At 23.3% G+C, this 18452-nt stretch overlaps 3 protein-coding genes across 15 annotated transcripts in view; all 3 read right to left on the minus strand.

Annotated features, from left to right (window-relative positions):
- Positions 1 to 396: 396 nt before the first annotated feature.
- On the minus strand, positions 397 to 1308 carry LOC107964792 (coiled-coil-helix-coiled-coil-helix domain-containing protein 7). Its single transcript, XM_026442571.1, has 3 exons — positions 1062 to 1308; positions 706 to 804; positions 397 to 634 (listed from the first exon to the last, which is right to left on the minus strand). The coding sequence occupies exons 1-3, from the start codon at positions 1161 to 1163 to the stop codon at positions 527 to 529; spliced, it is 309 nt and encodes a 102-aa protein (XP_026298356.1). The 5' UTR covers positions 1164 to 1308; the 3' UTR covers positions 397 to 526.
- A 1086-nt stretch (positions 1309 to 2394) lies between these two features.
- Positions 2395 to 8488, minus strand: LOC409325. 3 transcript variants are annotated; one of them, XM_026442555.1, is made up of 14 exons: positions 8212 to 8488; positions 8001 to 8113; positions 7683 to 7834; positions 7459 to 7570; positions 7201 to 7383; positions 6942 to 7107; positions 6098 to 6867; positions 5681 to 6027; positions 5455 to 5588; positions 3659 to 3804; positions 3349 to 3573; positions 2957 to 3276; positions 2567 to 2884; positions 2395 to 2485 (listed from the first exon to the last, which is right to left on the minus strand). In XM_026442555.1, the coding sequence occupies exons 2-14, from the start codon at positions 8074 to 8076 to the stop codon at positions 2396 to 2398; spliced, it is 3039 nt and encodes a 1012-aa protein (XP_026298340.1). In that variant the 5' UTR covers positions 8077 to 8113; positions 8212 to 8488; the 3' UTR covers position 2395. The 3 variants fall into 3 exon arrangements, with proteins under 3 accessions (XP_026298340.1, XP_026298339.1, XP_026298338.1); XM_026442554.1 differs by having other exon boundaries at positions 3349 to 3576; positions 8280 to 8487; XM_026442553.1 differs by having other exon boundaries at positions 3349 to 3576; positions 8212 to 8487.
- Positions 8489 to 15422: 6934 nt separating this feature from the next.
- LOC409836 (rho GTPase-activating protein 100F) overlaps positions 15423 to 18452 on the minus strand; it is a 52220-nt gene continuing 49190 nt past the window's right edge. For 8 of the 11 annotated variants that reach the window (XM_006559493.3, XM_006559494.3, XM_026442551.1 and 5 more), the window contains 2 exons: positions 16796 to 18286; positions 16292 to 16650 (listed from right to left, as the gene is read on the minus strand). The gene's annotated coding sequence lies outside the window, so the exon portion shown is untranslated. Of the gene's footprint in view, positions 16651 to 16795; positions 18287 to 18452 lie in introns of all 11 variants that reach the window. The other 3 variants (XM_006559485.3, XM_006559487.3, XM_006559483.3) reach the window with 3 other exon arrangements.

Here is an 18452-nt window from a genome sequence, read left to right on the forward strand (position 1 = left end):
AAAATTATATGTACATTTTATTTATATATTTTTAATCTTAATTGATAATATAATTAAAAACGCAAAACAGTTATATGTTTATTTTATTTGATAACTATAATTAAATTGTAACTATAAAATTATATATATGTAATTTAAATGATCATTATATCATTATTAACTTCATTTTATGAATATAATAATTATAAAAAAGTATTTCATTCTTGAATCTAGAAATTAATTTAAATTAAGTAATGATAATAAACTTAATTTAAAACATTTTTGTTTTTAATTATTTATACAGATTTAAATTATAAATATATTCTTAAAAAAATGTTTTATAATAAATTTTAATAATATCTTAATAAATCTAAATGAACATACATATTAATAAAATATTAGTTCATCAAATTTCTGCAAATTTTAATAAGTTATTATTATTTAATTAATAAGGGCGAATTAATTCTTTATATTATAATAAAAAAAAAAAATTTCAATCTATTATATGATTATAATTCTTCAGTATGTCAAAATTATGTGAAAAACATTATTTATTTTGTGATTGTAAATATTCTGCTTTTATTTTTTGTCGTTCTTCTGGTAAAGGAATATAGGGTTTTATATTTTTTATCTTTCGATAATTTATTATCTTTGCCTAAAATATCAATAAAATGTATAAAGTATTTTTACAATGATAATTATATTTAATAATACATATACAATTACCCAAAATTTTTTGCAGACTTTATAATTTTCAACATATAATAAACATTTATTATAATCATATTTATTTTTTTCTAAACATTTTGCAGTAAAATTATATTCCTGAAAAAACAAAAAAATATATAATAAAACAAATTATATATATGTATATATTTTTAAGGTTAAATAATAGTTTATTAATGAACTTTTAAATTAAAAAAAATTAAAAATTATTAAATTATTAATTGCAAATTATTAATATATATTTATTTTTTTATAAATTAGTTTCTAAGATTTAACATTAAAATTAACTTTTTTATTTTAAATATTTTTAATAGATAAAAATAGAAATATAACCTCAAAAGATTAAGAAATATTACCTCTAAACAAGGATTGATTAAATTTGGATCCTGCGTGAGTTTTTCTCGTAATTCAGATACGACTACTTTTTTATCACTAATATTTGAAGTACTCATTATCATATTTTCTATTTTTTTTTCATTATATTATCTAGTAATAAATTGGATTGTATAACCATTCACTTGTGATTTTGATAAATTTTTTCGAAAAACCTAACTAAATTTAAATATTTTTAAAATTAAAAACTTAAACTAAATAATATAATTTTTTTTAATTAAAAATTTGTAATTTGACTTCATTTACATTTAAATTTTCATAGGATTAAAATTAAAAATAGAGATTTAAATAACTATGAATTTTATAATTGTTATCTTTCATATAATATATATATATATATTTTTTTATTAATCACATATATACATATTATTACAAAAAGAATTATATAACGAATATATTATTATAAATAAATTTTTGCAATTATACTGAATTCTAGTAATTTCCTTAAAATTTTATAATTACGAAAATATCTAAGAATGATCAAAATATTTTATTTTATTTATTTTTAAAACTTTAAAAAAACAAATAGCCACCACTTTTAAAAATAAACTTATTTTAAAAATATGTGATTAATTCGAATTCTATAATTTTCGATATTTTTAAAAGGCGACTAACAAAATTTATTTTTAAAAATATATTTGTTTTTCAATATTTATAAAATAAAAATCATTCTAATTATTTTTTAAGATTTTGTAAGATTGGAAGATTATAATAATAATAAAGCAGAGGATAGCAATACAAAATTTTCTAACTGTTTCTTTTGCGATTGTCATTTCCTTTTTTTTTTTTATGATTCAGTGAAGATTAATAAAATTCTAAATTTTGAAAAGTATATAATATAAATCTAAATACGTAAAAATAATGGAATTGTATATGATTAAATTACAATACTTTTTATTTCAAATACTTATAAATCATGATAATGTATTTTTTTTATAATTGAGCATTCAAACTAATCAGTTTATACTTTCTACACAAAAATAAAAAAAAAACCGTGTTCTACTTTGAAATTTACATTATTTTTCAGAAACTGTTTATTTTTACATTATTTTTCACATTTCGTTTGTTAAATTTCTTGAATTTTAAAGATAAAAAAAAGTGCATAGGATAATAATATTAATTACAGGTACAGAAACACTATACTGAAAAAAGTATAGTGCGCTATTTATGTTGAATGAATTAAATATCACCAAGTTGCAGCTAAAAAAATAATATTTTAAATTTTATATGTAATGTATATATATTTTTTAAAAAAATATAAAAAAATATCATTTAAATGTTAGATTAACTAACCAATTTATGTATTTTCAAAATTCTGTTGTACTTTTTGCCATTTTGCTACCATACTAGACACTTCTTTATGTTTCTTACTAATACCGATTCTTGTCTGAAATAATAATATAATATTATTTTTTTTTTAATTAATAATTTATGAAATTTATAATTCTATTTTTTTATTATATTTTACCCTTTTTCTTTTTTTTTCTTTTATAGTAGTTTCAAAAGGAATAGATTCTTGTTCTGTTTCCACTTTTACTTCTTCTATTGATAAAGAAGATACTTCCATTGGATTTTCTTGTCTTTGAGAAATTTTTTCTGCTTCGACATTTTCTATACGTGCAATATCATTATAAAATGAATCTAAAGCAGATACAAGAGATTCCTTTGCTGTTTTAACTGGCGGTTTTTCAATAACTTTATGATTTGTATATATTGGAGTATAGTCAGGTATTAATTGAATTGCAGGCTGCACACTATGCTTATGTGGAAGTACTAAGGCCGCTGGCTATTTGACAAATATAAAAAATTAATTGTAGAACTTACTGATTACTATATATTAGTCTATTTAATAACATACAGCATGCAAATGTTGATGATATGCTGGATATTGAAGATAATGTTCTTGTACTATTGCCGCTGGATGACTTAGAATAGAAACTGTTGGATCTCTTGCAGTTGTATCATAAAGAGCACTACCTGGTGGTTGCACAGCACCATATATAATTCTTTTTAATGCTGTTGCAGATATTTCGTAAGGTGCTTCGGTTAAATCTACTCCTGGCGGCAGAGGTTCCGCGCTAGTTACGTTTACAAGATTAGAAGGTTGAGGTGATAATAAGGCAGACGATAATGCAGTAGAATTTTCCAACTGCTTTATTTCTGTAATTGCTGTTCTTTCTAAAGAAGAAAATATATTAAATTAGATTTAAAATTCTATATAAAAAAAAAAATTTATATAACAAAATTTACCTTCTCCCAAATGTTTTTTATCATTCAAATTTTCATTGCATTTATCTTGTTTTCTCTTGTCCCTTTTTAAATCTTCTGCATAAATTCTTGGCGGCGGAGGTGGGCTTGGGTTTGAAATTTGAGGTGGAGGTGGAGCTTCTATGTCATTGTTCCTTAGATTTGTCATATCTTCAGCTATCTCACCACTCTCCTGTGATTCCTTTGGTTTTGATCTCAATCCATCTTCTTCTATTGGCAAATATAAATATATATGAAAGAAATATATTATACAAGTATATACAAATCACTTATAATAATAATTTCATTATACCAGGTATAATAATTTCTTCTTGTTCCATTGGAGGAGGTGTGGAACAAATTTCCATTTCTTCAGCTCCACCGGCGATGCTTGTATCTGGATAGGTCCATTGTGTAATTCCAGTGGTAGTGTTCTGGTAATAATATCGCTTATGCGACCTGGAAAAAAGCCCGCAAAAATATATAATACAATGATAGATAAAAAAGGTTTATTTGAATACTTTTTTTACATTAACAAACATTAGAGAGACGTTACTCCATGAAAGGAACGTTCTCCTTGAGTTCTGAAGCAATTTATTAGCTAGAAAACAATCAGTTAATACTCCTACCTGCAACTCGGCGTGCCATTAAGTCAGCGAGGCCCTTTTATTACAAAAGGATTAAGTGTTACTTAGCAGTTACATAGAAGCCGCTGTCTTCCGCAACACGAACATTGAGAATTACGTCGACAACGTCTGCGTTACGCTAGCGAAATATTAAGTGAATTGATTATGTGTGTAATTAAAGGCGCAAGGGCCAGAAAATGATTTTCGAAGATATACGATGATGTGCACTTGTTGAGAAACTAAGGGAAACGTCTTTGAATCGCCACATTTAAACAAATTGTTAGACATGATGGAATGTATTTTTTTGAACAAGGAACAAATGACGTATATATGTGACATTAAAAATATGTACATAAAATGTAATATAAGAAAAAAATAATTTCTTATAACATATGTGTTACGATTGTCTACAAGTATTGTTATTTTAATACACGACTAACAACTTTGGTATTCCTTGAGTTATTCCAATTACTCGACTTTCGGCGAATATAATTTCTTGAGATTTTGAGTTTCTTCATGAGGTTTCATCCAAGAAGAACTTGAGTTAACTTGATGTGAACTTCTTTTAACACTTAATATTTCCTTCCAGCAACGATCTTCCCTGTTTTCATCTATTCCCTTAAGATAGTAAGTAGCTTTTTTAAGTTACATAATTTATGTTTTTTTTTCAATGTTTTAAAAATTCCATGATTATATTTTTAATGAATTATTTTATCCACTTGTATTGTTTGATGCAGTTTCTGTTTCTTCATTTAGCCGAAATAAGTTTTCTTTCATTATTTTAAAATTTTGTTTCTTGATATATTTAAATATATTGGATATTATAATCTTCATGTTTTAAATCACTAATAGTATTTTATTATTTTATTATTAATTTTTCCATATATTTTTTGTTCATCAGATATTTGAGATATATAATACACATATGGTCTTTAAGGCTCCACTCTGAACACAGACCTATCTTTTTATTATTATTTATGATAACGCGGTATCTTTCGCACATTTATGTAAGATTTCAATGAATTTAGATTTGATTTAAATATTTTTTTCTAAAGGATATAAGTAAAATTAATGATCCTAAAAACTTTGTAAGAAATTTTGTAAAGTTTTACTCTGAAATTGATAAAATCAAATTGATTAAGTTTCTGTTTTCTTAATAAAAATATAAAAATTTTCTATTTAATTTTTTAAACATTACATTTTAAACATACATTATGAGAAATTTAAAGCAAAAGAAATTCGGACATGTATTTTTTTCCAAATTCAAAATATAATTTTATGAAGAAAATTAATTCGAAATAAAAGTTTTAATCATTCGTTTTCACCATTTAATATCTCACTGTAACGATACGTGCGAAAATTATATGACTTGAAAATTTTTAAAATAATGACGTGTATAATATACACGATGTCTTGTATGTCTTGGTACGATTCATGTTTATTTATATGAAATAATACACAAATTTTAGATGGTATACTATACCTATCCCACTGACATAGCCATCCAGATGGTGCCGCATCTTGTTCCAAGCGTTCCAATTCGTGACTGGTGTCACACAACCATTTTCGCAAATAATTCTTTTCTAAACAACCTGCTTCCCATGCAACAAACAATGTCTGAAATACAGTATATAATATTTTTATTATTTATTTTTTTATAATGAAATTGTAATTATATAATTAAATATTGAAATAAGAATTTTATTTACTTGTAATTGAATAGACATCAACTGAACTGGCAATACACCTGGTTTTCCTTCCGATAAAAATTTCAATTTCTCAAGTATGATTTGTGATAATAGATTAACTTCTTCTTCATTTTCTTTAGATTCATTATTTGATTCTGAATTATTCATTTCTTCTTCGATATTTAATTCATTTTTGAAATTTGAAATATTTTCCTCTACATTTTCAATTACAGAATTAGATTCTTCTTGTTGACCAATTCGAACTTCATTAAAATGTTCATCAGAAGAATTTATTTCTTCGCGTTGTATGTCTCCTTCCGATTTACTTACTTCATTATCATCATTTACTTTTATTTTTGTAGATGGAACTGAAAAAAATTTATTACATTTGAATTTAATCTTTTTAATAATTCTTATTAATTTATAAAATATTTTTACCATCAAATGCAATCCGTTTTTTTCTTTGAAAATATTTATTTCGATTGTGCAAATTATCGATAAATTTGTTTCCTTTTTGTATATCTTCTTCTGATTTAGTTCCGGAATCGTCTCTACATTCCAATTTTTCCAAAATGGAATCTTCGTTAGTTTGTTCTAGTACATTTTTTTTTTCAATATTAATATCATCATTATTATTTACTGTTTGATCATCAAGTGTACTTTTATGTGATGATACATTTTCTGTCATTTCATCAATTTGTGGAATTGGAAATAGAGCTTTCTTTTCCTGTTTAACTTCTTCTTCAACATCTGAATCTTCATCATAACCAGGTACCAAAGAAATGCGAAAATCATCAGAATTAACGTTATGTTTGCTATTGTTTTTTTTTGTTATAGATTTTATAATAAATCGACTATCATTAAGTTTATCCACACATTCATTTATTTTTTGAACTACATTTTGTTGTTTAATTTGGTTTTTTAAATATTTCATTTCTGTTCCTTCAATTGATTTCAAATCCAATAATTCTGTTACTGATTCTTCTATATTGTCTTTTTCTTCATATTTATGATTTATATTTTGAGAAATTAATTGTGATTGCATTAAAGGAAGTGACAAAGAATATTTCTCATTGCATTTTAATTTTACTACTGAATCTATATTCTTTAATTCAACTATGGAAGATGTATTATTTTTTAATAAATTGTCGTCAGTTGTGTCTGAATCACTTTCATCACTCCCATAAGATGTAATCATTTCTATCTTCCTAAATCATTAAATTTTTTTCTAAGAAATTTATTGAATTAATTATAAGAAAATATTAATATTTTAACTCTATACCCATCATCAGAATCGTTATCCATGGTATCAGATGTATTTGCAGTATCTTGATCAATTTGAAATTCTTGCTTTTGGACAGTTTCATTGCAAATATATCTATTACGATTTCGAGCTACTACTTCTCTTGGTATCATACCTTCTGGTATATTTTCATGAGGTTGTTGGTCTGAAAAGATTATGTATAATAGAAATGTATACTATAAATTATATATTAAATATTAAATTATATATTTTTATACATATTGAAAAATTTAATTACATGTAACAGATGAAAAATCAACCCAATGAGATTCTTGCATTGGTTGTGATTTTATAATAGAACTTGTTTTAACATTATTTTTTAAATATCGCAATTCATCTGGCATTTCCCATGTTACTTCATTAGTTTCAATATGCCAATAGTAAGGATAACCTGAAGATTCATCTAAACATTCACGCCACACTAAAAATACATTTATTAATATAATATTGCAAAAATTTTAATTTGAATTTAAAAATGAATATAATAAAATTTTACTGAATGCTTGTTGCTTTATATGGTGTGATAAGTGTATATTAGAATTTGTTGTTAAGGCAACATTGTTAGATTCCTTTGAAAGTGATTGCTTAGGTGCAATCAATTGAATTTCCTATAAAATTCCAAATATTTAATTTTTTTTATAATCGATATTTCATTTATTTTATATTTTTTCACACATTTATATTCTTTAAAAAATTATAATTCCAGAAGATTTTACTTACTTTAAAAAAATTATTAACCTGATCATCTAATTTATAATCTTTTTTAGAATCTTCAGTATCACTATCTGAATTATAGTGACAAAGTAAATTTGCCAATGGATTAACAGGTACATTTTGTCCTTGGTAATCATTATTTATATGTTTACGTTTATCTAAAAAACATAGTAATAAAATATTATATAAAATTTTGATTTATATCTATAAATTTTTATTAAAAATTTATTTTTTTTAAATTATATCTTATATAATTTTTTAATAATAAATAAATAAAAATATCTATTTAATAATAAAAATTTTTTAAATATTATATATCTTTACTTTGTATATATTCTTCATGAGAACCAGATTGAGATTGATTAAGTTCTAAAACAGGCCTTCTTTGACGTCGCTTCATAATAAAACATAAATTATGTTATAGACAATAAAAATATCTGCAAAAATACAAATTCAATAAATATAATGTTAAAGAAATGTCTGATTTTCGATAATTTGATTATTTAATACAAAACTAATCGCTAATTTTACGTACATATAAAAGGAAAATATATTTTCTTATAAATAATGAAATTCATTCATAACCTCAAAATGTAGGCTTACATGTTTAAATAAATGTAAAGTTAAAGAGAAAGAAAAATTGAACAATTTGATGATAATCACAAAGAATATAAAAATTCAATATTGTACACTTTAGACATTTCCACAAAAATTTCTAAAAATTTTAGACATTGCAACATTGAGGTTATGTGTTAAACTATATGATAAGTCTGTAGGTAAGTTACACTCCCCTCTATAAACGCAATTGATCACTAAATCATCTTTTACTAGTTTAACAAACTACGAAACTATTTAATCACGCAAAGCGCCATTTAATATTTTTTAATCTATATTAATATAGAACACAGCAGTAAAAAATTTAAAATTATCCATCATTTCTATATAGAATTATTGAAATAATATTATTAAAAGAAATATAAAATATAAACTCTTATATTTGTATATGTTTACTATACTGCTAATAATCATTCTATGAAATTATAAAGAAAAGAAAAATTAAAAAAAAGAATTAAATCTTTGAGTTTAAGAAATGAGATCACAAGGTACTTATAACATATTTATTTATAATATTTTATTAATATATTCCTTACTGTAGACATATATTTATATTATATGGCAGCATAGTAATATGATGTTATATAATATATAAGGTGACTGACAGAACGATTTATATTTTTAATTTTGTTCTCTGGTCAAAAACCAACACTGTAATCATATTATTTTTTATTCTTGTCATTCATGCACACAGACGCGCGCGCGCACAGCACATTATCTATATTAACGTGATTCCAGCTTTGTATTACATGCATCTAGGACTTGTTCTTTTTTTTGACTAATTCATATCCGTTGTACTTCCTCGATCGCGAATTGATCGATACTGGAATTTCAAATCGCGTATTTGTAATTCGAAAAAATCATGTTCTACGATTTTTTAATCCTCATTCATACTTTTTGCTTTTTGCTTTTATTTCAATTTTAATTATCAGGCTAATAAATGCGTCGCAGTGCGCGCATGCACTGATCTCAAGTGCAAACCGGCACGATTTAGTTGATAGTTGATATTGCAAAGATATCTACATATTTATATGCAGCATTAATGCAGTTCATTTACTATGTTTGAACATTATCTCATAATTACATATTCGGCTAGTTAAAATATTAATATACAATATAATATATATTATACATCATTCACAGGATCAAATCATCTGAAACAAAGTAAATCATGTACTATAAATTAAGTAATAAAATATTAGTATTATTAGTTCATATGAATAATTTAAAATATTCATTGAACATCTACAAGTATTGATTATTTTTTGAAAATGAATTATTTAACAATTTTTATTTCAACAATTTATGTTCGTTGTTTTAATGTTTGTGTTAATGTTAATGTAATTATAACATTAATAATGAATAATTTTGTGAATGAATTAATATGTGAAAAAAATAGCTTTCTATTTTACATAAAAATTGTTGACCCTGATTTCCCTAGATTTTGATCATGTGATTTTATTTCTGGTGATTTGATTCATTGAATGTGTAATAACGATAATATAACATTATTTATTATGCTTTGCAACTTAGAAAAATAGTGCTAGTTAAATATGGCCGCGTCTCGTGGAACTTCCAAGATTATTTTTAAGTATTATAGAAAACATAAAATTTAAAAATTTTATTTGTAAATTTCAAAAGATCGATATTGATTTTCCTAGAGAATTTATATTTTTTAGATTATTAATTCTGTCTAATAATTATATCAATTTATATATATATATATATATATATATATATTATTTTTATTTAGTAAATAGAGATATTTGTTCTATTTTTTGAATCATTCAATTTCCTAAAATAATTTTATAAAATAATTACATCTGTATATAAATCTCTAATATAAAAAAAATTAATATAAAATATTTAATTAAAATCCATATTTGATTTTTATTATTTTTTTTAATTCCATAATTAATATAAATTTTTATTAAATGTTAAATATAAAATATTAAACAATTTAATGTTAAGATTAATTAGAAAAACAGGAAATATTAATTTTCTTTTAAATTGTGGAAAAGATTTCCTAGATATTTTACTATAAACTCTATTAAACTTTTGAATTATTTTCCAGAAGCGTTGCATTTCTAAATATTTTGATAAATAAGAAACTATAAAATTTTTGACAAACAAAACAATATTGGGTTATTATAGATATTTAACAAATTTATCGGTGATGCTGTTTGTTAATAAGTTAATTGTTTATTTTTACTTTTTAGCAATTAAATGAATGTTTAGCAAGAGCACGCGATGCGGTCACGGTACAATAAAATCTATAAAAATTATCAACGAAACAACGGTAATACTATCTCTTTGAAATAGTCATGTTCTACGATATGTCTACTGTTGATTTATAATTCGACTGACAATCACATATATCGTCGATCCTTTCTCTTGAATTTATATGGACTTAACTTTGTCTAAATTATCATCAAAATATGATGATATTAGAATCTTATTTTTTATGATTTTTTTTTTATTATTATTTGCATGAGAGTCATTGATTCACTATCAAGCATCACATTTAGTGCATTGACTGCCAATCTATTATCGATAGTAAAAATAATGATTATAATAAAAAATATACGCTGAAAATTTTTAGAATCGATAATTCTATTTTTAGTAATTATTTATGTCACTGAGAATAATAATGATTTATATTGTTATATAATATATTTTAGTTTTAAATTTATCAATTGTTATTTTTTTTTTCATGTTATTATCGATTATGTTGGCAGATTTCACGTTGAAATTAAATGAAAATAAAACGTAATTTCCAATTTCCAATTAATTACTAATTAAGCCTTCACACTCGAATTAATTTTTATTTATTTCATGTACTTAATATAGATATTCATGTTTATTCTTCATAATAATATTTAATATCTTAAAGAATTCCAGTATCTATTATTTTTCTTTACACAAATCTTAGTTTATACTACAAAATTTAAAAAAAAAATCTAAATAATCACTTGTAAATGGATGTTCGAATGTAAAAGCTCGATATTTTTTCTTGATCCTACTATTATCATATTATCAATTGGTAATCATTTCAATTCTTAATCAATTATCATTTCAATGAACATCGATCGTCATTGAGATCAACAATGTCACGATACAAATAATCATTTTCATCAAACAATCAAACAATAGAAAATCTTGGCCAAACACGCAGGATGAAAACATGCCTTAAAATATATTATTATTATTATTATTATTATTATTTATTTATTATTATTATTAGCAATTCAAACGCACATCTTTATTTATTATTTTTTATATCATTATTGATATTATTATTATTATTATTATCATTATTTTTATAATTATAATTATTATTTATTTAGAATGACATAAAAAAAGTCAGTCCTCAAAAGCGAAAATTCTCTTATATCCGTCGTGTTTGGCTTGCTAATTCGTAAATTTATACTTAATGCTGATACTGAATGTAATATAGGACGAAACAGATTGTTTACTTATTTCATAGTGATTTTTCATTTTGTCCCTATTTTTTATCGCGAGAATATTTGTTACGATGCAGACCTTAAAACAAACTCAACAAATGAATACGCATGACGCGAAAATAGCGAAGAATGTATTTATACTTTCTAAGTATAAAAAATTTTCATAATTAATATAAACTATTATATTGCAGGAAATTCTATTTGGTTTTGATGTTATTTCACATATATTCATGTATTATATTTTTATTGATATTTTCATTGATTGCATTCGGCTTTATCAAGCTTTATTATAAAAAAAAAAAAAACATTTGACATGTTACATTTTTAATCTAAAAATAATATTTTTAAAAATATTCTTAATAATATATATAGATATATTATATAAATTAAGTATAAATTAATTCGTAGTTTTTATAATTAATTAATTAAATAATTTTATTTTAAATTCAAGTTTATATTCGTTATATTTAGATTTTTGAAAATCATTGAATTTTAAAAATTTCTATCATTAGCAAAACAAAATCTAAATTAATAATTTTATAATTTTAATAACATAATCTTATGATTTTATTTGATAAACGACATATTAAATTATAAATGATATTATTATATTACAATGCTAGAAATTTTTCTAATCTAAATATATAGAAATTAAATTAAATTATATTTTATTTTTTTGTAAACAAGCATTAAATTTATGAAAAAAAAAAGATCACGAATTAATTTGTACATCTGGTAAATCTTCTGTTGAAAACGAATGGGTAGATTTATATTTTATTATATTTATCAAATCGAGTCGCCAGAAATAAATATATCAAATCATATGATATGATTTCAATTAATGATTATATATTTCAATTAATGTTATCGCAATTGATGAATTTTATAAATATTTATCTTAAAAACAATTTATACTTTTTCTTTTATTACATTATATATATTTTACTACAAATTATTCTGTAAATATGTTGCAAAAAAAGTAAATTTTTTATTTTATATCTTAGAATTGTAGCCGATTTTGATTTCTCTAAATTTTGATCATATGGTTTTGTTTATATTCAATTCGATTTGGCGAACATAATATAATTCAAATAAGATCTTCAAGTGTTAGAAAAATATTTTTAGAAAAAATAAAAGTTTAGAAAAAAGCCGAATGCATTTACAATTGACATTGTCATATACAAAACATCCACTACCAACATCCATCAATTATTTTTCTATATAGTTCACATTTTTATCGATGTTTTTTTTTCTCATAGTTGATTTTTTTCTGGTTTGCATGAGTGTCAATGCATTTTTAATATAAACGTACCGCGACGCACATTTACAAATTGTTATACTGACACGCTACTATATATTCTTTAATATAATATTTATATATCTATATCTACTTGCCTAATATAGCGATCAACGATAGTTGTTTTCTTCTCTCCGTTTTATATATATAATTTATATATATATATAAAACCTACATTTCAATCTTTCTTTTTTTTATTGATTCATTCATATTTTTATGCATATACGCATACATACATACACACATATACACATACACACACGCACATACATACATACACACGCATTCTTTTGAATCATTCAATAGTTTCGATCAATTCTTGGAATCTAAATTCGAATCAATCGATTTATTTTATTATATACTTCTAAATTGCGTTTTTTTTATTTTTTTGCTTTCCTTAGCTATATGCAAATACTGATATAACAGCCATCTCTCATTTGTTCGTATAACTGCCTTATTTTCTTTCTTTTTCTCATTTCGCATTATCTTTGCTAATTTCTCTCTCCTTTCTTTTAAAATTAATATTTATAATTTCTAGATTCTTGTTATCTATTATACTATTTATATCCTGAAGTCATCTTAATCATTTTTCTTTCATTCGTATAATCTTTCATACTTTCATTCATTTTCTTTCAATCATTGCTTTTTTTTATTCTTTTTATTATTTCGCTCTGTCATTCATCTTCTACTCTTCCACATAACAATACGATGCACTTGATTTTGTAAATATATTTATAGACTTAGAATTTTCAATTCTCTTAGCGATTTTAAATCGCCTGGCTTCTTCGTATCGTCATTTTGTCTTTTATTTTATTCATTTCATACTTTCACATATACACTTATCTCTCATGCTTTTTATTTATTTCTATTATCGTTTCTCAATCATTCTTCATAAATCTTAAAGTATATTTTGGAGAAATTGATTGCATGTTGAATTACATTTAACAAGAACTTAAAGACTAGGATTTAAAAAGCTTTCTTGAATTCTTGTTAACTGCATTGTTAAACCAATCTTTGATCAAATCAAATTGTAAATTGCAGTTTCATCTAGAATGAACTTAAAGTATATTATCGTTTTTTTCTAATGATAGAATATTCTATGAATAACATTAACTAACACGCAACAGATTTCTCCAATTAAAGTGTATGATACAACAAGTGAATTGCAATTATTCTTCCACATATATTTCACAGGCTCTTCCTTAAATAATCGTATTCTTCCATTTTCTCTTTTCATTTGACAATGATTGACAGTGATATTATATATGAAAATTCAATGATCTAAGTACTGATTGTATGTACACGTTTACATATAAAGATTTCTATGAAATATTAATTTGTATAAATCATAATAAAAAACATTACAAAATTGTCGATTATTTTGGAATTACATAAAACCATCAGAAATATAATTTTATCTCAGTGTTCCACCCCTTCACACGTGATTCAGTTATAATCTGAATATACTTTAATAATAATTAATACTCAACTTTTATTAGTATTCCTATTTTTTTTTTCATTTTATCAGTATTTTTTTCTTGTGAAATTCTTCGATAATTATCTTTCTAAATATTTATCAGTCATGATTATTGTCAAACAATTCGAAAGTAATAGAAGTATTTTGATAAATGATAGTTAGAAAAAAAACAAACCCTCATGTGAAAGGGTTAACAAATGTTTCACATTCGTACCATGAAGTTTCTTTATATAAAAGTATTCAAGTTCACAAAAAATATGGGGGAAAAAAAACAAAAGAAAAAAAAGAATCCGATTATTTATATTTTATAATAGTAAATATCGATTAATAGCACAATGATCGAAATAGATCAATTGGCTATGAAAATAATTTATTAATCAATAAATGAGAATGCGTCATATATATTGATGTCATATGAAAATACGAGGTCATAAGATGGATATGTTGGAAAACTGAATTGAATGATTCAATGAGCTATATCAGATCTTTTCCCTTCATTATCTCTTCATTATTAAGATTATCGATATAGTAATATTTTGCTTTATTATGAATTAAATATTATTAATTTTTTTTAAAATAAAATAAAAAGAATTATGAAATGAAATTAAAAGTTTTCATGAAACAATCTCAATAAATATGTTATAAATGTATATAAATTATTAATAATAATAAATTTTTAAATATATTAAGACATAAGAACATGAATTGTGATAATTAAGGGAATGGAAAAAATTTCAGGATACATATTAAATAGTGCTTTCTAGTTACATTTTTGAGAACTAGGTCGAAGTTGCATCTAAACCTAAAAAGCGTGTTACTCGTTTGTTTTGAAACGCGGTTCGTTTTCCTATCAAATACTAGAGGCCCTTTTTTTCTTTTTCTTTTGTTTCAAATTTCTATTCATATAATTCTTTTTCTTTTTTTTTTCTTATCATTTCTTTATCATGTATTTCATTGAATCTTAAGAATTTCCTTCATAGGCCCATTTTTCTATTATAGAAACAAAGAATCTCTCTTTCTCTATATGATATGTAGGACGATGAAAGCTTTAGGATAAAATCTATGATCTAATTATGCCCCTGCTCGATGAAGGATGGAAACGATCAAGCGTAGAACAGCGTTGATTAGCTTTGCATTTAAATTTTCCAGATTTAGCGAGCCCTGTTTTAATATATTTTAATTCATTTTCTTCCAAACAACTAAAAATTTTCAAACAAATAAAAGATTACAAATAAAATTTCATTATTATTCTCTATATTAACATAACTCTATATAACTTAAAAGATATGGATTTTATTCTATTATTTCATTTCCATTCTAATAAGAATAAATTATTGGAATAAAAGAAGGAAAAAGGAAATTGATTTGAGAATTGATTTACCTTAAGATCTGCAAAATTAGAAATTATATATAATATCAAGGGAGGGCCCACAATCTACTTGCCACCATACTATTTCCATCTCTATTCATTCTCATTAGATAGAATGAATTCTGAATTGAGATATGTATTCGCAGCTATTCTCAGAGGTATAAGTGTCTTTCTACATTCACAATTCATACGAAGCTATATTCTTCTGAAGAACTACATTATGCACGGTCGTATCCAGTTCTGGGACCTATCGATGGTCTTCAAAACTGTAGACCATGAATTAAAGAGAATATAACGTGGCCCCAGGACAGCCAGTTTCGATCCTGGTATGTGTGTCTATCATTTATTTGTTATCTGTGTATTTATATTATATATATATATATTTTTTTCTCATTTTTTTTTGAATAGAATTGTCGCGCATATTCGTGACCAAAGATCAAATCCAAATAGATACATACGTGATGAATGAAATTCTACTTATTTACAGGTTTTTATCAATCTTTCCTCCTAATCTTCTTTCATTATCATCATCATCATTTTCTTTTATAATTATCATTATCATCATTTTCTTTTTTCTGTTTTCTTCTTCTCTTTTTTTCTTCTTCACGATGAAAAGAAAACATTTTGTCCCTCAAATTGAAATTTCTGAGATCAAGATATCAAACTCAGAAAAAGACAAAAGTTCTTGTGCTTGCTCTCTTTTTAATCATCTTCATTGTCTTCTTTTCTACATATATAATTAATTCATTGATCTATAAATTTTGATATATATATATATATATATATACATGTATATGTATATATATATATATATATACATGTATATGTATATATATATATATATATATATATATATATATATATATACACATATATATATATCTCATTGTTTCTTACAGATCAACTTGACTATTGGCCAACTATTTACTATTTGAGTGACTGCTTCGTTTTGGAATTATTGAGCACTGGATACGTAAAAGTATGAAGTTCGTCGTTTCTACGTCTACGTCATGGTGAACGACAGTTTCGAGGAATTCAAATATTTTCTTTGCTTCTCTTCATCCTTTTCACGGCTACTTTCTGAGATTCGCGCGAGACTTCTGCCACTAAGTTGTATCTCTTTTTTTTGTCATTGAAGATCATCGTCGGCTTTCGAAAGAATGAAAGACAAAAGAAAGATAAAAATCGTAGCCATGTTGGTTAAAAGAATCGTCTCGAGGTTCATTAAGTTATTTTCTTTTTCATCTTTCATTAACTTCCATTCTTCTTCTTAGAATTTTTTTGGAGCATATCTCTTTGACTTTGGACTATCCATAGAAAGATTTCAAGATAAAAAATATATTTAGAAAAAATGTTAAATCATTTTTTTATAAATGTTAAATCATTAAATTTTTATTTTTTTTATCTTGTTATATAATGCAAGTATCTTTAAACTGATTTTCAAATGTTTAACAATTTTTATCATTTTTGTTCAATTAAGTTTACAGATTGAAATGAGAAAATGAAGATTACAAATGAATTATCAAAAAAAATTAAGTTAAATTGATTGTTTAAAATGCATTGAAAGATAAAAAAAAATATTTTATATTAAAAATATTTCAGAATAAACCCCGTGACGATTCGAGATTTTTTAAAAAGAGCTTTAAAGTATATGATATGAGCTAATTAAATTTAAAATCATAATTATACTTATTCCTGCATTATTTTTCTTTTTTTGCAGTTTTCCTCTTTAAAAAATGTAATAATCTTTTTTTCTTTTGGGATGCAATGAAGAAAAAACCCATAATAGCTATTTTATGCTTCTAAATTATAGAAAAATCATGGAAAAACTTTCACATTTCTTTTTCTCTTTTTTTTTCTCACACATATACATATATATTTTTTTTTGGTTTTTTTTTTTTAGAAATGTTTCAGTATGACAAACATGGTCCATCGTATATATATAATTCAATATACATTAGCGCTAGAATTTGATGATTATAAAGATGTATATACTGAGAAATCAGAAACGATACTGGTACCCATGAATCATTGATTACGTATTCTTAATCTTAAATTAGTATGAAGAGATTTCGTTGAAACTTTTTTTATCTCATTGTGTTCAGAACCGTCGATTTATTTGTTTAAAAATCTGTTTCTTCGATATTTTTCTTACGATTTGAAGATTAAACATCGTATTCAATACTAATATTAAGTTTTCTGAAGATATCATTCTATTTCATTAATTATTAAGCCAAAGTGCAATGAAATATATAAAATACAAATATATCTTTTCTTTCTTTTTTCAACGATAAATATTAAAAGTTCTTTATTTTTTTTATTTTAAATTAAAAAACTTTCGTTTTCTTCTTCTTTTTTTTTTTAGCTTTTTTTTTCATTCTTCTTAACCTAAAAAAATAAATTTATAAATTATAATTATACTATATTATATAAACTACTAGTAATCTTCAATATATTATATAATATATTTCAAATTTTTTGAAATATATAATTTTTGAATTCTCAATATTTTGTTCAACATAAGAAGTATAAATATAAAATATATATACAGATT

This window comes from Apis mellifera, linkage group LG8 (genome assembly GCF_003254395.2).
Source record: "Apis mellifera strain DH4 linkage group LG8, Amel_HAv3.1, whole genome shotgun sequence".
Classification (NCBI taxonomy): Eukaryota; Metazoa; Arthropoda; class Insecta; order Hymenoptera; family Apidae; genus Apis; species Apis mellifera.

Excerpts from the sequence above, each read along its gene's own strand:
- LOC107964792 (XM_026442571.1), bottom strand. The coding sequence starts at position 1,163 with ATGATAATGAGTACTTCAAATATTAGTGATAAAAAAGTAGTCGTATCT. Across the intron at positions 805-1,061 it reads TAATCAATCCTTGTTTAGAG|GAATATAATTTTACTGCAAA; the intron begins GTAATATTTCTT and ends TTGTTTTTTCAG. Across the intron at positions 635-705 it reads AAGTCTGCAAAAAATTTTGG|GCAAAGATAATAAATTATCG; the intron begins GTAATTGTATAT and ends TTGATATTTTAG.
- LOC409325 (XM_026442554.1), bottom strand. The coding sequence starts at position 8,076 with ATGAAGCGACGTCAAAGAAGGCCTGTTTTAGAACTTAATCAATCTCAA. Across the intron at positions 6,028-6,097 it reads AAAACGGATTGCATTTGATG|TTCCATCTACAAAAATAAAA; the intron begins GTAAAAATATTT and ends AATTTTTTTCAG. Across the intron at positions 5,589-5,680 it reads TGATGTCTATTCAATTACAA|ACATTGTTTGTTGCATGGGA; the intron begins GTAAATAAAATT and ends ACTGTATTTCAG.